The sequence below is a fragment of the Cucurbita moschata genome, unplaced genomic scaffold (assembly GCF_002738365.1).
Source record: "Cucurbita moschata cultivar Rifu unplaced genomic scaffold, Cmos_1.0 Cmo_Scf00025, whole genome shotgun sequence".
Lineage (NCBI taxonomy): Eukaryota > Viridiplantae > Streptophyta > Magnoliopsida > Cucurbitales > Cucurbitaceae > Cucurbita > Cucurbita moschata.
In genome coordinates, this window is record NW_019268541.1 from 2951821 (window position 1) to 2976945 (window position 25125).

The window sequence follows — 25125 nt, forward strand, 5'->3', positions numbered from 1 at the left end:
GAATAAAATTAAATACCGTAAAAGTATTTTTATTTCACATTTATTTATTTATTTATTTATATTATTTAATACCACCTGAAAATGTTTAATTAATTATTTATTGAATCATAAGAAACTGATTTAGAATAAAATTAAATATCGTAAAAGTATTTTTATTTCACAATTTCGAATAATAACCAAAATATAAATTTCTAACGACTCTAATCCTAACCTTAACCCTAATTCTAATCATCGACGTCTGTAGTTAACTTAAATCCTACTCTAAATTTATTTTATCATACCCCGTTAACAAAACTAAGACCAGATCCAAACTCAAGGCTACGGTCTAGCCCTAATCGACGTTATAACGATATGAATTAACCCTAATTTAGAAGAACGATTTTAGTGAAGGCAAGCGTGATCAATACCGAGAGGGATGAGAGAGGCTTTAATGGTTGAATAGATGAAGAATGGTTTGAAATTTTGGGTGATGAAATGGGAGGCGAGTCTTCAACAAAGATAGCAACCTTCATTCCTTGAAAACAAAACCCTCTTCCACTTAGAAAGTAGTATGGCTTTGCTTGTGTTAGATTGAACACGTCTCGTCCCCCTCTCGTCACGTTGAAAACGAAATCATTCTCGTTGCAACTGTCGTAGCTCGTTTTGTTTACTTGTAGCACGTTGTAGATACGTTTATCGAACCCGAAATCTAAAAATTGTTAAAGAAAACGTTAGTAACGGAGAAAAACCAGCTTCTTTAAACGATCTTCGTATTTGATCGATATTCGACTTCTTACCCTAAGTTTATATGAAAAACTTACAGAGCCAATCACCAACGTAAAAGTGCTCGTGAATTGACCAATCAGTGAAGTTAACATTAGTTGTCCAAGTGTATTTTCCTCCTCCAACTCTATGCAACACTGGTTCTCTACCCTCAACTCCACCGAGCAACCACCCCGCCATCGTGACTACCACCGCCACTGTTGTCACGGTCGTCGCCTCTACTGTCATCCCGAACATTTCTTCTGCTGCATGAATTGAAAATCGGAGGAGGAGGGTGGGGGAAGCCCTAAAAATGAAGAGAAAAAGGCTAAATTTGTGTTTGAGAAACAAAAATCTCATGCATTTTCATGCAATGGAGGTTGAGAGACCATATATGCATGAACTACACAAATTCTACACTTGGTTTTCTTCCCCCTCTTCCATTTTTCGAAGCGCTACGTCGGGACAGGGGACGGGACAAGAATCGGCTCCGCTTCAAATGGGTTTTGTTAATAAAAAAAATGGTGTTCGTTGCGATAAATAACGTCGGTTTCAATCAAACGATATAAATCGACTAGTTGATAGAAGTTAAAAGATTTTCAATATTTTGAAGAACTACGCAGCTCGAGATTTTTCAACCGATGTCAATTAGTTTATATAACCGTGGTATAAAATATTGATTAAATTTTCCACCGACACCATTAGGGATTATTCAACCGATACCATAAAATTTTATTATAAATTCAAATACGCCGTGAAATTAACATCTTTCGAAATAAAAAACTAGGCAATTGTTCATAAACTCTAAACCCTAATTTATCGAATAAATTAAAAAAAAAAAAATCACCCTATAAATATTTTATAATTTTAAATCCTTATTTGAATTAATTATTAAATTCGTAGATATTTTTAGATTAAATTAGAAATTTCTATTTTTTTTTTAATTCACAAGAAATTTTAAATTTCTATTTAATAAATTTAAATTTAAAGTACTCAATTTGTAATTTATTTATTTATTTTTATTAGTGGCATGATTGTAAATACTTACAAATCTTGTGGCATTAACATCAACGGGTTCGGCCCAATTGTAATAAGGCCCATTAATATACTGGGCTGAACATCAATGGGAAGCCCACCAATATTTTCATCGATTTAAAATACGGTAAATATTTATTTTAGTACGGTGTATTTTTTTTTTTCGATTTACGATTTTAATTGTCTTATTTATTTTAGAAAAATTACTTATAAATTATTGTAGTTAATAATGTATAATTTTGAATGGTTATTTCCCGGCACGTGTTGGTTGGTCGATCAGTATCGATTTTGAATGAAAATTAACCTATTATTCTAGAAAACCGACCATACCAAGCTCGATGTAGCATGATTAACCTCGTAGATTTTTCCTTTTTCTCATTTTTTCGAACCCTCGTGGTTGCTCGACAAAAACATCTTCAGTTAGGTCACCATGCTAGAAGTCATATTTGACATCTAGCTCGTAAATGGATCGTCCATGATGAGTAGCTACAGCAATGACCAATCTGATAGTCTCCAAGCGAGCTACACGAGCAAACATCTCATTGTAATCTACTCCATATTCCTGAGTATATCCTCAAACCACCAATTGGGCTTTACTTAGTTGCTTCTTCATAGTGAATAGGATCATCTTCGTTACTAAATAGAGCTGTTGAATTCTTCTTCTCAATCCGAGCATCTATCCCGTTCAAATACAACATCTCGACTAATAACTATCTTTCTATCAGTGGGATTATAGAGTCGATACACGTTGGATTCTTTAACTTCAAATAAAATACAGATAACGTTTCGTTTATCCAATTTAGTTAGAGAGTTATTGCCACTGCACACGAACCACACGTCCAAAAACTTTGAAATATCCAACATAAGTCTTTTTCACACCAAGCTTCCTATTGTGTCATATTCTGCACGGTTAACATTGGATTTCTATTGAGAATATGGACCGCTTCTGCCATGATCAACATTTCTTCTAGAGATCTTTGCTCCGATACCATCTTCTATAGGTGCCACAACCTGTTTCTTGTTTATGTGTTTTTTCGTAAGTCACTTCCAAAACCGGTTCCTCTTCCGTGCAAACAATCGTTCACCATCTCTCCTGCCTTCACGTGGAGCGTCTCAAATTCTTTCCCCAATGCCTGTAAACGACGTTAAACCTAAGTAGATCTTTGATATTTCTTTATAGAGTCCCGAATGTGTCTTTCTTGACAATCATTTCAATAATAGAACGATTCAATTCTTGAAAAAGATAGTGTTTTTACGTTCATGTCCTTGAGCTTCTGCTCATCAAGTTGACTGTCTCGATCAGTGACTTTTTAGAAGGTGCAACTAGGATTCTTATTTCAACCCGACTCCAATATTCTTTTGAAGGTAGAAAATTCTCGAGCAATGTCGGGATTCTTATTTGACTGTCTCGGGCATTGTCTTTTTAGAAGGTGTAACTCGGATTCCTATTTCCCTTCTAAAAGTAGAAAATTCTCCATCGACGTTGTCCAATAATCATAGTGACCATCGAACATCGAAACTGAAGATTGTAAGCTCAACCTGATTTAAATTTCCATTCCGGTTGGGTTTAGTAACATTTACATCGTATTATTTTATATTAAATTTAAAGATTCGGAGACTCGGATGTTATAAAATTTAAATATTATAAATTTAATATATATTATATATATATTATATATATATATGTGGAGGTAATATAAAAAGACAAAGACGTTTTTGTCCTCATCACAAAACTTGAAGTTGACTTGAAAATAGAATAAGTTGAAAAAAATGTGAAACAAAGGAATCACATGTAGCACGTGCCATATAAAGCTATTTTATTTTGTTTTATTATTCTAATATTATCCAATTTAATAATTAAAAGAAATGACAAATAACAAAACTTCCTTATTATATATATTATAAAAAAAATGATTTGAATAAAGTAATTTACAAATACACGATCAAATAGATTTACGGTAGAAGCCGTAGAGACTAAGCAATACTCTAAACAAATTAGCTTTGTAGTCGCTAAGATCTACTATACCTTCATCCTCACCCGGCGACTCGATACCACTTACATAGGTTAAAAGGCAGCAGACATGAGTAGAAAATTACCGAGTAAGTAGCTCAACTCATGTGCTCACAAATAGACACGAGCCACACTCATTCACTCAATATATAAGTAACACGTGTCTACAAGCCCTTCATGTAATAACTTGAAGTCTCGGCACGAAGCTATTAAACCCAATATCATATGACTCCTCTTAGCTAATTTGAATCATTGATTCTCGTGACTATCTTCAATGATTGGTTCTCAAAGGCAGGCTTCATTGAGCACTCCCGGATCAGTGGAGTCATGAGGTCTAGCTTTTCGTAAGCACGTCTCAATGAAAGTGATCTCAAGGTTAGGAATTGTTCCCGTGTGATCAGTTGAAGGACATATATAACTCTTGTTTCAGTAGACAATCTACTGTTGGAGAACTAGTTGGTTATTCTCTAATAGAGCTCGTTTGGTCATATAGACATGAGAACGGCCCCTCTACCTACCAACTATAGATATCGTGTGAGCCCTTAGCTCTTCAAAATAGGTTCTTTGTCAAAGGACAATTAGAGACCCTTTGAGCCATCTACGGACAATAAACTAATGACACTGCATAGCATATGTTTTTAGGGCACGATCCTAGTACAAACCAACACATTAATACCAATATAGACCTCGTATGTCTGATGCTTCGCTCTTAAAGGTTAATGACAACCCTTTAATAGTTCTCACCATGAGATCCCAAAGAGAGTGGCCTTGTGTGTGAGATCCCACATCGATTGGAGAAAGAAAAGAGGGTCAACGAGGACGCTAGACCTTAGAGGGGGGTGGATTGTGAGATCCCACATCGACGGGAGAAAGGAACGAGTGTTAGCAAGGACACTGGACCCTAAAGAGGGTTGGATTGTGAGATCTCACATCGGTTGAGAAGGAGAACGAAACATTCTTTATAAGTGTGTGGAGACCTCTCCCTAGTAGACATGTTTTAAAGACCTTGAGGGGAAGCCCGAAAGGAAAAGCCCAAAGAGGACAATATCTACTAGCGATGGGCTTGAGTTATTACACGGTGGCTCTATAAGCCATGTAAAGCATTGTGCTCCCTTGCACATCGAGACAAGTACACTATTAAAGATTGGTTGTCTTGCTCCTAATAAACGAGATTCATACGTGCAATTTAGTTGATGAAGTATTTTAATAATAAAAACATGTTTTTTAAAAAACAAATCAATCGATCGAGAAGATCAATCGACTTTAGATTTGATTCGAATAATATAGGGTTCGAGAGCTGATCGAGAGCATTTATTTAATTTATGGTTGAAAAAAAAGTCAAAAAGGGTGGAATATAATAAACTTTAAAAGTAAATGACATTATCCATATAAAACTTAGAATGTTCAAATTATGTAGCTCCCTAACTAATTTAGGATGGGCAGTTCAAAAGATAAAAAGAATATTTATAATAGTCAAAGCCTTCTAGATGTAATGTATCATTTTCTTGTAATAAATTAATCGTAGATAATAAGGTATACGTGACATCACTTTACGTAATAAAAATTATAATTTAAGCTCACTGCTAGCAGCCCGTTTTGGCCTGTTATAATATCGTCATCAGTCTCACGATTTTAAAACGTGTCTATTAGGGAGAAGTTTCCACACCATTGTAAGAAAAGCGAAACAGCCTTTATAAGGGTGTGGAAACCTTCCTTAAAGCGGAAAGTCCAAAGAAGACAATATCTACTAGTGCAGAGCCAGACACTGAACGGTGTGCCAGCGAGGAGGTTGTTCCTTGAAGGGGGTAGACACAAGGCGATGTGCCTGTAAGGACGCTGGCCTCAAAGGGGGGTGGATTTGGTGGGGATCTCATATCGATTGGAGAAACGAACGAGTGTCAGCGAGGACACTAGCCCCGAAGTGAGGTGGATTGTGAGAATCCCACATTGGTTGGGGAGGAGAACGTAACACTAAGGGTGTGAAAACCTTTCTCTAGCAGACACATTTTAAAGCCTTGAAGGGAAGCTCGAAAGGGAAAGTCCAAAGAGGACAATATTTGCTAGCGATGGATCTGAGTTGGTACAAATGGTATTAGAGCTAGACACCAGACGATGTGCCAGCCTTCTCGCTGTTCCCCAAAGGGGGTAGACACGAGACGGTGTACCAGTAAGGACGCTGGGCCTTAAAGGGGGTGGATTTGGTGACGATCCCACGTCAATTGGAGAAAGGAACGCATGCCAACGAGGACGCTGGTTGGCTCCAAAGAGGGGTGGATGGTGATGTCCCACATTTATTGGGGAAGAAAACAAAAGATTATCAACCACGTTTATTTATTTATAATAATACACGTGACCATATTGACATCGAGCATAAGCTAATACAAATCAATTGACATAGCGAGTTTTAATTTTAATTTAATTTAATTTAGTTTTAAATTAAATTAAATTAATATTATCATACATGGTAACATGGTATGCATCATTGGTCTTCGAAAAAGAAACAATCCAATTATAATTTACAATTAATAAAATTGGCGAAAAAGGCCAATATTCCAATAAAATAATAATAAAAAAAAAAGAATCAATTTTCATGGAAAATATAATTTAAAAAAAAACATTAAATTAATAATAAAATTCCACGAGAAATAAAATGCTCAAATGGTGGGCCCTAGTGTCCTCAGAAGCCGACAAGCAGCGTGGTCCCCACAGTACCCTTCCTATTCTTAAATTCTCTTTCCTTTTATTTTATTTTATTTATTTTCCTTTCTTTTTTTAATTAAATAAAACGCTCTTTAATTTATTCCTTTCATAATTTTACTTTCTAACTTTTTTTACTTACCAATTTTTAAATTTTATTTACTTTATAAAAAGTATATTAAAAAATTAAAAGTATCCTGAATAATTATATTTTTTTTAATAATTATTATATTAAAAAATTAAAAGTATCCTGAATAATTATATTTTTGTTTTTAATAAATATTATATTAAAAAATTAAAAGTATCCCTTAACTTTTTTTTTTTAAATTAATATTTTTAAATATATATATAAATGAAAAAAATTCTAGTAGACTGCGAATTCTTTGTGTGGAATATTCACTATGTTCGGTGCAAAAATAAATGAAAAAATTCATAGACACGAGAATTGAAATAAGAAGCAAGAATGGGAGTTAGAAAGACTTTAGAGCTCTTTCCTGTCTCGTGGGCATCTCTAATTTTACAAAAATTTCTTCTAGTCGGGAATAAATTAATTCAAGAATTTAAGAAAATATCGAATATTATAAAGATTTATTAAGAATAATATAATGTGTAGTTTAAAAATAAAAATATTTAATTTTCTATTATAAAAATATTTGTAAAAATTTATAATTAAAAAAAAAAGAGAAAAATGGTTGAAAATTGATAAATTAAATATTTAATGAATAAAAAAATAGAAATTTGTGTTTATCCAACGCTCTGGATCTTCCTTCTTGCTTTCCGCCATGTGCAAATCTCCAAAGCTCTCAGAGCTTTTCGACATGTAAATGGAAAAGAAACGCTTTCTCTCTCTTCTTTCTCTCTCCTCTGGATTTCGGGGGTTTCTTCTTTTCTCCCTTCAAAAGTACAGTCCCCACCATCGCCATTTTCACCAATGACCTCTCACCTTTCACAGTCACCAAGGGACCGACCGACTCTTCTTTTTTTTTTTTTTATCTCACATGAAACTTCAAACCCTTCCCCTCTCTCCCCCAACTTTTCTTTATTAGATTAGATTATCTTCCTTTTTCTCTCTGATTACTCGGTTTCTTCCTCCTGGATTGACTTCCAGTTCTAATCTCTCTCTCTTTTTCTTCACTTCAGGTTGTTTTTGTTCTTTGTTTAATCGTTTACTCCTTTTTTTTCTTTGAGTAATTTCACGGGTGTTTTTGATGGTTTTGTGAGTTGGATTTTGGTTGTAGATCTGAATCTGTTTGATTTTCTTTTGAAATTTGATTTTGGGGGTTTTTTTTGGAGGATGATCGGTTGTGATGTTCTGTTTTCTTTTTTTTGAAGATATGTGTACGTTTTCAGGTTGGAGATGAGATCTGATTGTTGATTTTGTGATTACTTTGTGTTGAAGCGTTTGATTCTGATTTGATGTTTAATGCTCTGATTCTTTTGTGTTTTGATTCTGAGTTTAATTTCTGTGTAGAACGAATTAAGAACAGCTTGAAGAAATTGTTCGGTCCCCTGTTTGATCTTCTTTATTTGGTTGAACTTTGCATGTATTAAGAATATTTAGAAAAAACAAGGAATTCTCATGGTTTTGAGGAACTTTTAGAGGGAATAAATGGTGTTCTTCGTTATATGTATCGATTTGTGGCTGCGATTTTTTCGATTCAGAATGAAATGAACGTCTCTTTATTGATTCTGAGTCTGACTGAAATTTATTTGCATAGGTGAGGAAGCACAGCGAATTTTAGTAGGATTTGTTTATTGTTTTTGGTGTAAATCTGAGTTTGGTGAATACCCTTTTCGGGTTAATGATGATGATGTTCAATGAGATGGGATTTTGTGACGATATGGATTTCCTTTCGGCTCCGATTGTGGATGGAGATGTCGTAGCTCGACCAGCTGATCCTGAAGTTGTGGTGGAAGATGATTATTCTGATGAAGAGATTGATGTCGATGAGCTTGAGAGGAGGATGTGGAGGGACAAGATGCGTCTCAAACGTCTTAAAGAGCAAAGTAAGGTAAAGGAAGGGATCGATATCGCGAAGCAGCGACAGTCTCAAGACCAGGCTAGGAGGAAGAAGATGTCAAGGGCTCATGATGGGATCTTGAAATACATGTTGAAGATTATGGAAGTTTGTAATGCTCAAGGCTTTGTATATGGAATAATTCCAGAGAAGGGAAAGCCAGTAACCGGGGCATCGGATAATCTGCGTGAATGGTGGAAAGACAAGGTTAGATTTGATAGAAACGGACCGGCTGCCATAGCTAAGTACCAGGCAGACAATGCGATTCCCGGACGAAACGATGGGTGTAATTCGATCGGTCCAACCCCGCATACCTTGCAGGAACTTCAGGATACGACCCTTGGATCTCTCTTATCAGCTTTGATGCAGCACTGTGACCCTCCTCAAAGAAGATTTCCATTGGAGAAGGGCGTTCCTCCACCGTGGTGGCCTACTGGAATCGAGGAATGGTGGCCTCAGCTCGGGTTGTCGAAGGACCAAGGTCCTCCACCTTACAAGAAGCCCCATGACTTGAAAAAAGCGTGGAAAGTTGGTGTTTTGACTGCTGTCATCAAGCATATGTCCCCTGATATCGCCAAGATCCGAAAACTTGTTAGACAGTCGAAGTGTTTGCAGGACAAGATGACTGCCAAGGAGAGTGCTACATGGCTTGCTATTATCAACCAGGAGGAGGTCTTGGCTCGGGAGCTTTATCCCAATTCTTGCCCGCCTTTGTCTTCCGGTGGGGGTAGTGGATCGTTGGTCATTAATGATTGCAGCGAATACGATGTAGAAGGCGCTGAGGAGGAACCGAGCTTTGATGTTCAAGATCGTAAACCTGATAACCATAGCTCATTCAACTTGGGAATGGAGAGAACGAGAGAACGGGTGCCCCTTCGACAACCACCGTATGCAATCAAAGGAGAGGTTTCTACAAACTTAGATTTTATGCGAAAGAGGAAACCGACCAGCGATCTGAACATGATGATGGATCAGAAGATCTATACTTGTGAGTTCCTCCAGTGTCCTTATAGCGAGCTTCGTCTCGGGTTCAACGACAGGACGTCTAGAGACAATCATCAGTTGTCCTGTCCATATAGAACTTCTTCAGAATTCAATGGCTCAAGTTTTCATGTCAATGAGGTTAAACCAGTTATCTTCCCTCAGTCATTCGCCCCGCCCAAGTCAGCTCCACCCCCAGTTAGCTCGGTTCCATCGTCCTTCGACCTGTCCACTTTAGGCGTTCCAGAAGACGACCAAAAGATGATCAGGGAGCTCATGTCGATCTACGACACCAACATCCAAGGAAACAAAAGCAACATAAACACCGTTAACAGCGCTATCACAGAGAACCAAAATCTTCCTCAGTTAAAGATCCAACCTCAACAAGACGAATACTTTCGCAATCAAGGTATAATGATGGACGGAAACTTCTTCGAGGGATCGAACGTTTCTAGCAGCCAATTCAACCAGTTTAAGCCAATCAATTCACCTTTCGAAAACAACCACCACGAGCACAACAATAACAACAACAACAACAACAACTTCCACATGATGTTTGGCTCTCCATTCGATTTGTCGACCTTCGACTACAAAGAAGAAGTACCCGGTGCAGCAGCCATCGATACACTGTCAAAACAGCAGGATATTCCATTATGGTATCATTGAGCCTGATCTCAATTTGATGCTTTACCGACGCATTCTTTCCATCGAAAGCAGCAGCAACCGCTGCAGCAGTGAAATTCATAGCAGGTACTTTTACAGTTCGAGTCTCTCTCTCGATCTCTCTGTTATGGGGTTTGCCTAACTTGGTGAAACTGTGTTATCTGAATAGAAATGTGATTAGCTTGTAGAATATATCATTAAGGTCATCATGTAATGTAAGTCTAAGTTTCTCCATTAGACTGATAATAAGTGGAGAGAATCCTTCGTATGAACTTCTAGTATTACTGCTACTGCTTGCTCTGCTGCCCTGTTGTTGATTACATGTCCAAATGATTGTCTATATGAATAACTATTACAACATCTTCGTCTTCCCTTCTGTCTTCTCTTCATTTTAGTGGTTGCATAATGAAAGTTATAGAGACCATAGAGTTGTTGGAGGGTTCAATCTGTGTTGGCTTGGTTGGAATGTCAAACCCGACAGCTAAACGGGTGCCCGTTCAATGACGATTTTTAGTCTTTTGTCTTATTGTCTTCAAGAAACTAAATGACACGGATTGAATGTCTTGTCTTATAGCATAGCCAGACTATGGCACGGTTTAGAATGCCTTTCAAAGTTCTTAAATGTTTAAGCACTTAGAAAGACGTTTCAAGCATACTCTTTTACACCTGATTGTGTTAAACGGGATGAACGCAGTTTAGAATGCTTTGTTTTTGTTTTTAACTCAAATGGCACGAGTTGAATGTTTGCCTTATTGCATAACCACACTTTAGGTCGGTTTAAGCACTTAGAACGCACTCTTTTATATCTGATCGTATTAAACGAGAAGAACTCGGTTTAGAATGCTTGTTTCTTGATTTCTGAACGTCACCTTAGTACATAAACACACTTCAAGTCAGTTTGGGACGTCTTCTTAAGATTTTAAAAACACTTTTGAAAGTTGTTCTTTTCAAGCACTTAAAAAGTCGTTTCAAGCTGACCCCTTTACATCTGTTCGTGTTAAACAGGAAGAACTAGGTTTAGAATGTTTTGTTTTTATTTTTCTTTCAAATCACACGGGTTGAACGTCACCTTAGTACATAAACACACTTCAGGTTCAGTTTGGAATGTCTTCGATCAAGAACTCGATTTAGAATGCTTTGTTTTTGTTTTTCTCTCAAATGACACGGGTTGAACGTCACCTTAGTACATAAACACACTTCAGGTCAGTCTCGAATGCCTTCCTAAGATTTAAAGAACACTCTTTTACCGAACGGGATGAACCCGAGTGGTTGGATTTGAGTGCAAGGTGGTGTGAAGCTTATCTATATTGTCAGGGTTTGGGAAAGAGACAAGGCAAGTTGCAGAAATATTAGATGGTAATAAGTATGGGAGGTAGGGCTTACTTTGTTGCTATGGTTGGTTTGGTGATGGTGGCCGGTGGGGGCTCCTCCAACTATTGTCCTTTCATGTCGGCGCTCAATGTTTCAAACCACTTCTTTAGCCACGCCTCTCTGTTTTTTCTTAAATTATAAATTATTCGAGCAACAAACCTGTCTGATTGGTTCTTAAACTTTGTCTTAAACTTTGTCAACTTCTCCTTACTCAAGATTATATACTGTGAGTCGTTGTTGCTTCTCTCTTGCTTGCTTATATAACGTCTCTTTCAAAAATCTCCCATCGTTTTCTAAAACCTTCTCTTAAAACTGAGGTAAAAGGCTCGAGTATACGTCGCTTGATCGTAGGCGACGAAGAACGAATTGGCTTAGCTCATTTGTCGTTGAAAAGTGAGTGCCGCACAATCGTAAGTCCGCTTCTATCAAAAGTGCGATTGTGACAAGTGGTTGAGTATTCAAAAAAATTTAAGAATTAACTAATTTAATTTACATAAAATTAAACTTTACGTTAAATGGATCCTAAAATTTCAATTTGGTACCTTCCAAGTTGGATTTTTTTATAAAAAAAATTGAAAATTGTAAATTAAAAATTTATTAGACATTTTTTAAAGTTTTAACGTCTATTAAACACGAAATTAAAAGTTTAGAGACTTATTAAATATTTTTAAAAAAATTAAAAGTTTGGATTTTAATATATATCGTTAAAATCTAGACTTTTGCTCGTCTTTTAAAAATATTTATTGGTTTGCTTCATTATTTTAAAGTAAAAATTCAAACGTTAGGCCTATATTTAGGTATGTGTTGATTATTACTCCAAATTTATATATACCACGTAACCTGGTCTACTTAAACCACACGTAAGTTTAAGCAAAAATATTTTTAACTCTTGGTCATGTTCGAGCCTTACCAAAAAAAGGTCAAATTTTTTTTTAGGAGAACTCATCAGTGGATCACAGTTACAGATTGACACTCAATCTAACAACGAACTTACCAGGCCAAAACCTTTGTGAGATACCGCATCAATTAGAGAGGAGAACAAAATATTCCTTATAAAGGTGTGGAAACATCTCTCTAATAGACGCGTTTTAAAATTATGATACTGACGGCGACACGTAACGGCTCGAAGTGGACAATATCTACTAGCGGTAAGCTTAGACTGTTATAAATGGCATCCTAGCCAGATTCCGAGCGATTTAACCCGGATCGACATTAACTCAATCAATGAGCTCATATGGAAGACATATGTCTAAGAAATGGTTAGCAAAAATGAATGGCATTGGAATTGAAAGATTAATAATTTTGATTAGAATAGGTCCAAATGAATGGGTGGTTGTGATCATGAAGTGGCATTGGAATTGGAGACAGCTACTTGAAGGGCTTCTTCCGCTAATAATGGACACTCACCCTATCCCAAAAACTATGGCCATACCCTACTCTTGTGGGTCCACCCATGTTTATCTTTCCCTTCATTTTGCAATTAAGTCCTTCTAATTTTGCCATTTTGCAATTATACCCTTCTTTTCTCGATTATATGTCATCGATTGGTAATAAATTGTATGGTCGGTGAACGTTAGGAGTGTTTATATGACTCGATAACTTGAACTACTCAGCTCAAACTATAAATGTGATGTCCTATATTGGTTGGGGAGGAAAACAAAACACCATTTAGAAGGTAGACACGAGGCGGTGTGCCAGTAAGGACGCTGGACTCCGAAGGGGGTGGATTTGGTGGCGGTCCCACATCAATTGGAGAAAGGAACGAGTGTCGGCAAGGACGTTGGACACCGAAAGGGGTGGATTGTGATACCCCACATTGATTGGGGAGGAGAACAAAACACCATTTATAAGGGTGTGGAAACCTTTTCCTAGTCGACGAGAAGCCAGGACAATATTTGGTAATGATGGGTTTAGGCTGCCACAATAATAGTTGGGTTGAATGTTTTTAAAAATAAAGAATTTGGTTCGGTTTTGCAAGTTGATTTTTTTTTTTTTTGTCTAATTAACCCGACTAATTTGAAAATAGGATTAAACTCGACCACTCAAGCTGAAAATAGAGGGTTAGATTGTTATCTCTATTTAAGTTGCTCGTGTCACCAGCCCAACCAACCCGAATATTTTTTTAATCTTAATTTAAAGATCTAAGCAATGTCTTCTATTTAAACTTTAATTCTAATTTTATTTTAAATTTTAAATTTTAAATTTTTTATTTTAATACACGAAATTTTTAGTCATTTGACAGCTCAACTAAGCATCTCGTCTCAATTAAACCCTAAAGTAAGAAAAGATAGTTCGAAATGACACGATGCAACAAGACAACTACGCAACATTTGACTTCATTAAAAAAAAAAAAAAAAACACTCGACCTTCTAGAAATTATTAATTTTTTAAATATAAATTCACTCGAATTCTAATAATCGAATAAATGGACAAAAAAAAAATACTAAATTGATTTAATAGAAAATTAACAATAATAATAATAATAATAATTTTTATTCAATTGATACGAACCACGACCAAGGAATTTTCCTACTTCAAGGTCCAATTATAAGGACGGGAGCCAAGAAGGTACAACAAACCTTGTACACTTATATTCAAGTTATGGTGAGCTCATCAAAAGAAATTCTAGAAGACGTTAGAGACTTCCCTTATATGTGGTGCAATGCATTAAATGCTAGCATTTAATGAACTCAACTGAATTTATGGAACTAGTCACTAATAAACACATTTCATGCATTATTTAATTATAATTTAAATATTTGTTTGTCATCTTTAAGCTAGTTTTTAACAGAGGAGTTAGGCTATATTGTAACCCACATAGATTACCATCCATTAACGAGCCATTTTAATATCAAAGTTATGAGTATTTCTTATTTACTAGTCGATTTAGTTTGAGAGTTATGTGTCGCATAGGCTACGGTTGTAAATATTTAAATAATAATTAAATAGTGCAATGAATGAATGAAATGGGCTTATTAGTTCTCATTTGACTAGTTCCATAAATTCAACTGAGTTCATTAAATGCCACTTAAAGTGCATTTAATGCATCTCTTTCTTAAAGCTCAACTTTGCACAACATAAAAGGAAGGTCTTCAACATCTTCTAAAATTTCTTTTGATGAGCTCACGAATAAAAGTGTACAAGGTTTGTTGTAGCAGTGGTTTATATCAACAATATTTAACAATTAAGATAAAAAAAAATATATATTATCTAGAAACATAGGAAAACAAATGCATTTATGGGACAATGCTAAAATCATATATAATCCAACCTTAAAAAATAAAAATAAAATATAAAGAAAATATCATGAAATTATTTGAAAATAGAAATTAAAAAAAAAAAGCTAAATCTTTTTTAAAAAGTAATTAAAAAGCAAATCCAAAAAAATCAATTTTGTAAGATTTTGTGCAGAAAAAGTAGATTTTTTCTTTTTTGGAATAAAAAAAAAAGCATGGTCAAAATTGCACTAACAACAGTTGACTCAACTACAATATTCACATCCACTTAAAACCAAAAATAAATAAATAAATAAATAAAATTTTAATTTTAATTAATTTATTATTATTATTATTATTTTATAACTAATTCATTGAACTTCTCAATGAGGCATAATTCATTTAACACAATTATTAATCCTTTTATTTATTTATTTATTTATTGGATTATTAATGCTATTTTAATTCCTTTTTTAGTTAAATATTTATTTATGGATGTTCGACCCATCTTCTATTTTCAGGTTGAGGTGTCGGGTTATTTTTTTTAATTATTTAATATATATATTACATTAATAATTAAAATTTTATAAAATTCAAACATTAAATATTCACATGTTTATCGTGCATTACTAATATTAATTTTATACGTCAAATATTTTTAATTTTCATAATAATTTTTAAAGTAGAGTAAAATTAGATTGTAATTCTATTTTTGAGTTAATCGGGTTGATCTGATTAGGAAAATGTCAACCTGTAAATCGATTCAAATTTTTTATTTTTTTAAAATTTAATCTGACTTAACCGATAAAAAAATATAACCCAACTCAATGTTTATGATCTGGATTGGATAGTTCAAGTTGATTAAATTCGGATTTAAAGATGAGTCATATGACTTTAGAAATACAATTATATATTTTTTATGAATTATATATTTTTATTTGGCTTGGGTCAACCCAAAGATTTTATTCACGAACCCGAAACCGAAGCGATTCAATTTAGGTTTAGAAAAATGAACCCGACTCTACCTGAAATGCTAATTCAACCCAACCCAACCCTTATAGTTCGGGTTGAGTTGGTCCGGGTTGTCGGGTTGAATGCGCACCCCTAGTCTTAAAGACACCACAAAGGAAATATTCAGTAAATTAAAATAAAACTAAGAAAAATATTAAAAGATCGATGTTTTATACTAATCTAAGATCTACGAAAATGAATGCAACTACCTTATGTAGGTTTCATGGTCTTTGATGCGATGCTGCCGTCAACCGTACAAGGGTGTCTTGCCCTTATCTGAAATATAAGAATAACACATGACTTGAGTATTTTAAGAAATAATCAGTAAGTGGCTCACTATTCGGGTCACGAAATGAAACACATGTCATCATGAATAGAAACTCATCATTTAAAATCATAGTCTCTTAGGTGGCCTCTAGTCTAGACAAATCGGATGTGTAGTACTTCTCTACACACGATCCACACGAGGTGTCAACACAAAATTCCTCAGAACTAAACATGGTTAGCGTTGGAGTTTTAATGATTGTTGAAAAGGAATGTGTGTCTTGTTTTTTGGTGGCTCAATTACTTTGTTTGAAGCTATAACGACCCAGATCCACTGTTAGCAGATATTGTCCACTTTCAACTTTCCCTTTCGGGCTTTCCCTCAAGTCTTTAAAACGCGTCGGGAAGGTTTCCACACCCTTATAAATGGTGTTTTGTTCTCCTCCCCAACCAATGTGGGACATCACAATGCTCAAAAAGGCTGTTACAAATGGTATCAGAGCTAGACACCGGACGATGTACCAGCTTTCTTGCTATTTCCCGAAGGGGGATAGACACAAGGCGGTGTGCCAGTAAGGACACTGGCCCCAAAGAGGGTGGATTTAGTGGCGATCCCACATCGATTTGCTGTTCCCCGAAGGGGGTAGACACGAGGCGGAGTGCTAGCGAGGACGTTGGGCTCCGAAGGGGGGTGGATTGTGATGTCCCACATTGGTTGAGGAGGAGAACAAAACACCATTTATAAGGGTGTGGAAACCTTCCCCTAGCATACGCATTTTAAAGCCTTGAGGGAAAGCCCGAAAGAGAAAGCCCAAAGAAGACAATATCTGCTAGCGGTGGATCTGGGTCGTTACAGAAGCAATTCTATGTTGAGCGACCATAAATTTTTCTAAAAAACATGTCGTTGTCTATGAGAATAGTCTTCAATGTTAAAAGTTGTTCAAGATAAGTAGGTAACATGACCATATTGTTCAAGATCTAGACGAACATCGTGGTCTTCAAATACCAAATCTGGATGCCAAATCCTAATTCAATCGGGGACACAGAGTCTTACTAGCTTCATTTTTCTTGAATGAACGATGAATATATTCAAAATTATATATTTTGTTTTAATATTTTATAATAAATGTTTACTCGAGTATTTTCAAGTATAATTTATTCCCAATTTCCTATATATGGAAGAATAATAGTAGTGGGCTTGGCCCAAAGGTTTCTTGTCAACATTATAAAGAAGCGGCCCAATTTAGTGTGAAAAGTCAAAGTTGGGCCCAATATCGTGTTTATTGGGCTTTAATTCATGGACGATCCATACATCCATATTTACAATTTTATTATATTAATTCATGAATCCTAATTCCAAAAGTTTATTCAAAATCTAATTTTTTTTTTATTTAATTGAAGAAAACAAAATAATATAAATGAATATATTATTTAAATATAATATATTTTTAAAATTGAAAAATTAATTTTTGAATAGAAATAATATTTAAATTTCAAATGCGTGATAATATAAATTAATTCATTATCAAAATGCATTAAAGTTAATTTATTATCAGAATATTAATTTTTTTTCAAAATGTTCTCCATTTATTTTCATATATTAGAAATTAAATCTTATCTATATGCTTATTTTTTAGAATAAATTAATTTTTTTTATTGAGAATAATTAAAATTTAGATGGTATTTTGTATAATTTAATTTAATTATCAGATTTTTAATTTTTTAATTTAATTTAATTTATTTTTTAATCTTTTTTTCTAAAATAATAATAATAATAAATAAATTCAAATAATTTTTGTAAAACCATCCACTGGCTTTCTTCCTAAACCCTACTTCACCTTCAGCCACGCCCTCCCTCTCATTACCAGCAACTGTCACAGTGCTCCGCCGTCCCTGCCGGACGTCGTGTCAGCGGCTGCCATAGTCTCAGCCTTCCGACGAAATTTACGCCGGTCGTCCCTCTCACAGTCTCACGCTCGAGCAATCAATTAGAGTACTTATCTCTGTTTTGTTTCACTCGGAGTACAGTGCTTTAACCCGCAACCCTCGGCGTCTGGTGAGTTTTTAATTTCGTTTCGTTTGGTTATTTTTCTGTATTCTATTCACTTTCGAAGATGAAAATCAAGAACAATTTATTTTGGTTGATTTCTTCTTCAATCAAAGTTCAACTAGTGTAAATGAAATTATAAAACTAAGAGTGTATACCTCACAAATTAGAAAGTAAAAAAAAAAAAAAAACAGTTTGAATCAAGGAATAAGAAGGAACAAAAACCACATTTTTCGTTTCCGAGTCGATAAATAAGAAGGGAAAAGCGTTTAAGAGGATGAATAGAGCAAAAACAAGTAGTTTCTTGGCTATATAAATCTTGTTAGAATCGAAATTATTGTCACAATTTTTTGTTATCAATTTTAAGAAAACCAGCAGAAGACAAGACAAACTAACATTTTGAGTTTGATCGAATGGCAATGGCCGATGAGTGTTCTTGGTTGGTTGATTATCATCTGTTAAACGACAGGTTTGGCTTGTGGTTGATGAAATTTGGAGCCTGAGGTTTAGCCCGTCGATATGGATGAAATTGGCAATGGTGCAGTGGAGTCCATGGAAAAACTTAATAGCCTCCGTATCACCTCTTTGGATGACGAGGACATTAATGATGATGAAGAATTGCTAGATGACTCTGACACTGATGACGATGATGAGGATGAAGAATCAGATGAATCAGTGGTTTTGGGTTTTGTTGAGAAGCCCGAAAATTCTTGGTCTCTTCTTCCTCAGTTATTTCCAAGCAAGGCTGGAGGAGTACCGGTGTGTAAGCACAGTCCATATTCTTCGAATTTCTCTTTTATATTATCTCTTTATCAATTTTCTGCTTGAACTTCAATGTTGTTAGTGATGTGATGATCGAAAATGTTTTTTTGTTCTACTTGTAAGATTGAATTGTACTGAAGTTGGATAGTTATTGTTCACTTAGAATTATTATGACTTAAGTATTGGCATCGCAGGCTTGGTTGGATCCAGTGAATTTGCCGTCTGGAAGGTCTTGTGTTTGTGATATATGTGGAGAGCCTCTGCAGTTTCTGCTCCAGGTATTTGTTCGAATGATATTTGTTCTCAAATATTTTGGGTGTTTTCTTTTGCTTTCTGCATTTCAATCTCAATTATCTAAAAAAAAACAGTAACTCGAATAGGAAGAAAGGTTTTCTAAATTTATAGTCCAATGGCTCTGCATCTGGGAACATGTTGAGGAGTTAATTAGGAAATACCTTGTGTTTATTGTTCGAGGTGTGAACTTTTTTTTTTTGAGATCATATAGTTTCGTATTGTTGCAGACTATTATTGACATTTCCACATGGAAGTATAGCTTATGATGGTTTATTCCTGTTCAATAAATTGTTAGATTTATGCTCCTATTGTGGAGAAGGACTCAACATTTCATCGAACGTTATTTGTGTTTATGTGTCCATCAATGACTTGTCTTCTACGAGATCAACATGAGCAATGGAAAAGCAAGTCTGAGAAGTCATCTAGAAGGTACTACCAGCTGGTTTTCTTATGATATCCTTCTATTTATTCAGTATCCTACATTTTAAAAATTTCTCTAGTAACTCTGTAATTGTTTTGGTAGTGTGAAAGTTTTCCGTGGCCAATTACCTCGTAGTAATCCCTTTTACTCAAGTGAAGCCCCAAAACATGATGGGACTGACAAACCTTGTGCATCTGGAGGTAGTTTTGATTTATTCTTCTTTCTACTGAAGGCCTCAAAAGTACATTTATTCATTAAAGCTCGTCAAAATTTTGCTGATTTATGAAATATCTTCTAACATATTTGATGTTGTTTTAGTTGCACCTTGTAGCTGGTGTGGTACTTGGAAAGGAGACAAAGTTTGTAGCAAGTGTAGAAAAGTACGCTATTGCTCTGAGCAACATCAGGTATCGTATTTGCACCGGGCTGCAAGTACAATTTCTTGTTTTCTGAACTTTTGACAAGTAAAACCAAATTAACTTCTTTGTTCTGATCCTCCAAACTTTATTCTATATAACTTCAGGCTATTCATTGGCGTACTGGGCATAAAACTGATTGCCAAAGAATGTGCATATCTTCTCAGTTGTCAAGTTCTGGACAGATCTACAGTCAATACGAAACAGATACTGAGAAAGGTTGGTAAAGAAAAAAAACTTCTCTAGGGTTATTATTCGTTAGAGAATTAGAAGATTTGTGTTCTTTATTTTATTTTTTTGGATTTGGCCCTTTCCTTGGATGTCCGGTTTCTTTTGCAATCTATGTAGTTTATTATATATATATATATATATAGTAGGACTTACCTTAAAAACATTTATATCGAGTAGAAGCTCTTGGATCAATTGCTTGATTAAGATCAGTGTTGTTAACGCACAACCAGGTGCTCACCTATGGCGACAGGTGAGGCAAGGCCTTATCGTCTGCAAGTACCCAGTGCAAGCACCTTCGATGAGGTGCATGCCTTTTGCGCCTTTCAGTTGCCGTTCAAGGCAACACAGGCGCTTGCTTTCACTTCTTCAATCATTCTTCAAATTTTCTTTTTTTTTTTCCTCCAAATTTTCTTCTTCAATCCTTCAATAAAGCAGAAAAGTTAAAGAAAAACCAAGGAAGAAGAATTGAAGAAAAAGAATAGCAGAAGTTAGTTTTAGTTTGAAACTTACATAATTTTGTTGATATTTTAACATTTTAAAAATCCAAGTACTTTTGTTTATTATTGTCAAAAATATTATTTACTAATCATTTTACTAAGTGCGCCTTTCTTCAGTAGGACAATGTCTTTTTGTCGCCTCTTGCGATGAGGTGATTAAAGAGGTTGTCATCTTAGAGTGCGCCTTAGCACTTTGATAACACTGCCTAAGATTTGCAGGGGAAGTAACTCATAAAATTGAACTGAGAATTATTTGCTTTGGCCGACAGTTTCAAAGAAGCATCTTTGGCCTGAATTTGGTATCATACACGAATACGAGAGTGAGTTCAACATGGAAACATCCCAGGACGATTCCCATGCAAATGCTTTGGTTCGTAGGGATAGGATGGATGACTCGATGAAATCCTTGTTGGCCAATTTTGAGGTATCGATCTTTATCGTATATCATTTGAAAAGTTTTCTTTTGTAGTGGGCTTAGTGCCTCTTTTTGTATCTCTACTTCTTCAATATTTTTAAGATTTGAAGTCCTTTTTGTAATCTCAAGTTGGGTTTCATTGTGTATAGGAGGCCTGTTCTGTAGTCTGTTCTTCTCTTTTTCTATACTGTTTATTTGTATTCTTCCATTTATCTATGAAAGTGCGGAATTTCATTGAAAGAGGAGTTTTTTTGTGATAAATTTTATGAAATTTTGGTATACAGGGAGATGATGATAGAAAGTCTTGGGCCTCTTTTCAAGTTCGCTTATCAAAGGCGCCTGAACAAGTCTTGAGGTAATATTAATATTTCAAGTTTTCTGCTTTACTAAGTTATTGAACTTGATCATGTTCAAAGATCCATGGCCAAACGGACTTCGATCATGGGTTTGTGATTACTTCATACGAAACTACTAATCATAAGATTTGATTAGTAGCTTGATATTTTGTAAATTAAGAATGAAGTAAAAAGTTCTCTTGCCCTAGAGGCTGTTCGAATCAGGGGACTAAATAAAATTAAAATCTTAGTCATATTAGCATTTTGAGCCTATTCTTACAACTGCAAGTGGTGCTATCACACTTGGTGATGATCGAAATGTGCCGTTTCATTTTTACTCACGTTTTTCATCTCAACGTCGAACATGCTATTAATTTCATTAATAAAAATTGAAACCAGATATTGTAGAGATGACGGATCTAAACCTTTATGGCCAATGTCAAGTGGTCGGCCTTCGAAAGCAGATATCCCAAAATGCAGTTACTGCAGTGGTCCCATGTGTTATGAATTCCAGGTACTTTATGCAACTTGTTTGTATTTACCCCCCTCTTCCCCCNCCCCCCCCCCCCCCCCAACACGAAAAAAAGGAAGCTGTTCCTCTCTTGTTTCTGGGTCCACATTATGTTTTTTAGTTTTAAAAGTTGGACACTTTTCTTTGGGTGACAACAGATCTTGCCTCAGTTGCTTTATTATTTCGGGGTAAAGAACGACGTGGATTCACTCGACTGGGCGACAATTGTTGTCTATACATGTGAAGCCTCCTGTGAGTCCAGCATAGCATATAAAGAGGAGTTTGCCTGGGTTCAACTCTCTACCCCATCTTCTGTTCCCCAGTAATATTCTTGTCAGTTTTGTTCTTCAACAATTCTTATTTTGCCATATGAGTCTGCCTTTTTGTTTACTTACCCAAAGTGTTTCAGAATGTTAAATTATAGAAATCAATCATTTTGTGCATTTTCTTCTTTTCTGTAATCTAAAAACCTTGCTATATCATTATTATTATGTATTTTTCTGACCCTTGTGAAGGAATTTGGATAGAGAAAGGGGAAGCAATGAAGCCAAAAGAGCTTTATCAATTGGTTGAAGGTATGCATATGTCTGAGTTTAAGAGTGTTGAGTTATCTTTTGTGATGTCCCACGTGGGTTGGGAAGGAGAACAAACCACCATTTATAAGGGTGTGGAAACCTTCCCCTAGCAGACGCGTTTTAAAGCCTTGAGGGGAAGCCCAAAGAGAACAATAACTGCTAGCGGTGGATTTGAGCCGTTGCATCTTTGTTGTTGATAGGCCTTTTGGTGTTCCTATCGAGCCAAATATGCCCAAATTGGAGCTAAAGATCATTCTTTTCATTCCTAAAAGTGACTAATACATAGAAAGAGAGAGTTTGTGTGTAGTACTTAGGACAAGATATGGCTTGGTGACTCTTTAAGTCTTCATTAAGAATCAAGAAAGTGAGGGAAATACAAGTTAGTTGATTCCTAGAGATAGACAATTTCTTGTATCTTGGTCCTTTGTTGGTACTAGTAGATTCCAATAGAGCTGCTAGCAAAAACCAAAAGTACTGACCTTGACTGCCTGTCGATTCGAGTTAAAGGCTGTTTGGGTTGGTCGTTCGGTGTAAAGGAACTAAAAACCGAAAGCAAATCAATTGGTTTTCGCTTTGGCTAAGCGGAATTTGTACTAAAAGCTAAGTCTGAGATGTTTGCTTCTTTGTCTATCTGAGTTAACAAGTTGGTTTTGGTATATGTTGTAACAGCCCAAGTCCAAGGTTTTTAAAACGCGTCGGTTAGGGAGAGGTTTTCACACTCTTATAAAGAATGCTTTGTTCTCCTCCCCAACCAATATGGGATCTCGCATGTGTGGTTTGACTAATCCATACTAGCGTTTTTGGTTTTTAGTTAGTTTCTTCACTCTGAAATGTGAATATGAATCAAAGGTTGATTTAAGTTTATAAATATTACTATTACCTATGAATTTGGGAACGGTAGATGTTTTAAAAGTTAAAAAAAAAAAATATAGTTTTTGAAATTTGATTGTGATTAAAATGTATTTTAAGAAAAAATAGGAGCAAAATTTTCAATTAACATTTATTTGAGTTTGATTTTCAACATTATTACATAATTATTAGAGTTAAATCAAATTCTCATTATTAGATTTGACAAATATGAAACAACCATATTTATTTATTATCATTAATGTATCATAAATTGTTGTCTTTCTTGTTTCTAAAAGTTGCTTTCTTATTAAAACTGTCTCTTTTTGTAAAGCTTTTACAACCTCTAATTTAACTGTAAATTAATTGTAAAGTCATGCTTTTCTAAGATAAGATTTTTTATAATCGATTGGAGATTGAATCGAATTTGATATTTAAAATTTGAAATTTAGTCCTCGTATTTTAAATGTCGAGCTCATTGAGTTTAGTCCTCCCTATCTCCCATATTTCAAGTTGGAAAACCTCACGTTATTGCACCGGTGCATACTCAACTAACAGATGACATGCCCTCCATCATTGACGCGATCTTGGCATCTACTAACCGAGCTAGATCTATCCAATGAATGGTGAATGGTGAGATCTCGTGATTTACTCCCTCTCCTCTCGGTTGATCACTTTCTTCCCAACACGGTTGTTCATTGTCAGGCCTCACTACAGAAGAAGATCAACATTCCACCTGAAAAGAAGATGAGAAACACTCACAAGGAAGATGTTAGAATTTATACCATAAAATCTCTTAATTAATTATTTACAGTTTAATATAGGGTTGGCATATAATAAGGTTGGATATCTTATCTTGGTATAACTATTGATACGACCCACCTTGTCCGTTGATTTGTATGAGTGAGAACGACTTTTGTAGCCGATTCAATATGTTTACTATTTTCCAGACTTGACCAAATAAGGAGCTGGTAACATAACTTCACGAGATGTCTTCTTCCCATATAGAACAAGTAGATGAGTAGCTTCATTCAGTGTTGATTTCAGAACTTAAACAATGGTCTCACTCTCTCACTAGTCCGAGAGAAACTTAGTTTCTAGTTGGATTATAAACAAATGTTTATTAGAGAATCAGTAGTACTTAAGGTGTCAGATGTAATTAAAGGGGTAAAATGAACTTTTGATTCAATTTTAATTACGAACAACTCATGATAGATCGAATTGCTTATATTAAGAGACTCCCACAAATTTTTAAACTTGTGTTCGAGTCATAAAAGAGCGATTTTTTATTGGGTTCGACCAATTCCAAACGACTCAACATAATTGTGGGTTTAGTTTGCAACAACTCAATACAGACTAGTTCGACTGTTCGTTCAACACCTTTTTTTTTTTTTTACTTTTTTATTCAATTATTTACAATTATTGGGTGATAAACTTTCAAAAAAAAATATATAATTACTTACCTTTGAAAGTGGGGTAGTTAACTTCTTGTATGGTAACTTGTTTCATGAATTCACCTTTATCATGGTTAGTTGAAAAGGTAAAAAAAAAAGAAGAGTAAAAAAGTAAATTCTCTTTTTGGCTCAACATATAGAGTGAAGAGATAATGGAGAATGAAAATGAAAAGGACAAGAAGACAAAGAACATAGTAAAGGGAATCTAAATAAAAATTGTAACCCATTTCCTTCCAAAATTGTATGCCCTTTTTTGTCTCTTTAAAAGGATGGTTTTGTGTGTCACTTTCTTTGGGTATCTTTGCATTAAAAGC

At 35.0% G+C, this 25125-nt stretch overlaps 3 protein-coding genes across 4 annotated transcripts; 2 read left to right on the top strand and 1 right to left on the bottom strand.

The window, feature by feature from the left end:
- Positions 1 to 203: 203 nt before the first annotated feature.
- On the bottom strand, positions 204 to 999 carry LOC111461613 (lamin-like protein). The gene is made up of 2 exons (XM_023105205.1): positions 801 to 999; positions 204 to 688 (listed from the first exon to the last, which is right to left on the bottom strand). The coding sequence occupies exons 1-2, from the start codon at positions 997 to 999 to the stop codon at positions 363 to 365; spliced, it is 525 nt and encodes a 174-aa protein (XP_022960973.1). The 3' UTR covers positions 204 to 362.
- Positions 1000 to 7259: 6260 nt separating this feature from the next.
- LOC111461607 (protein ETHYLENE INSENSITIVE 3) lies at positions 7260 to 10517 on the top strand. The gene is made up of 2 exons (XM_023105197.1): positions 7260 to 7624; positions 8203 to 10517. Exon 2 carries the CDS (start codon positions 8287 to 8289, stop codon positions 10147 to 10149), a length of 1863 nt encoding a protein of 620 aa, XP_022960965.1. The 5' UTR covers positions 7260 to 7624; positions 8203 to 8286; the 3' UTR covers positions 10150 to 10517.
- A 7304-nt stretch (positions 10518 to 17821) lies between these two features.
- On the top strand, positions 17822 to 22415 carry LOC111461855 (programmed cell death protein 2). Of its 2 annotated transcripts, none has more exons than XM_023105567.1 (11): positions 17822 to 18063; positions 18524 to 18813; positions 19011 to 19094; positions 19406 to 19539; positions 19634 to 19731; positions 19850 to 19938; positions 20055 to 20166; positions 20945 to 21099; positions 21375 to 21445; positions 21825 to 21939; positions 22095 to 22415. In XM_023105567.1, exons 2-11 carry the CDS (start codon positions 18574 to 18576, stop codon positions 22260 to 22262), a joined length of 1266 nt encoding a protein of 421 aa, XP_022961335.1. In that variant the 5' UTR covers positions 17822 to 18063; positions 18524 to 18573; the 3' UTR covers positions 22263 to 22415. The 2 variants fall into 2 exon arrangements, with proteins under 2 accessions (XP_022961335.1, XP_022961336.1); XM_023105568.1 differs by having other exon boundaries at positions 18565 to 18813.
- The last annotated feature ends 2710 nt before the right edge of the window (positions 22416 to 25125 follow it).

Excerpts from the sequence above, each read along its gene's own strand:
- LOC111461855 (XM_023105567.1), top strand. The coding sequence starts at position 18,574 with ATGGATGAAATTGGCAATGGTGCAGTGGAGTCCATGGAAAAACTTAAT. Across the intron at positions 19,939-20,054 it reads ATTGCTCTGAGCAACATCAG|GCTATTCATTGGCGTACTGG; the intron begins GTATCGTATTTG and ends ATATAACTTCAG. Across the intron at positions 21,940-22,094 it reads CCATGTGTTATGAATTCCAG|ATCTTGCCTCAGTTGCTTTA; the intron begins GTACTTTATGCA and ends GGGTGACAACAG.
- LOC111461607 (XM_023105197.1), top strand. The coding sequence starts at position 8,287 with ATGATGATGATGTTCAATGAGATGGGATTTTGTGACGATATGGATTTC.
- LOC111461613 (XM_023105205.1), bottom strand. The coding sequence starts at position 999 with ATGTTCGGGATGACAGTAGAGGCGACGACCGTGACAACAGTGGCGGTG. Across the intron at positions 689-800 it reads TTACGTTGGTGATTGGCTCT|ATTTCGGGTTCGATAAACGT; the intron begins GTAAGTTTTTCA and ends AACAATTTTTAG.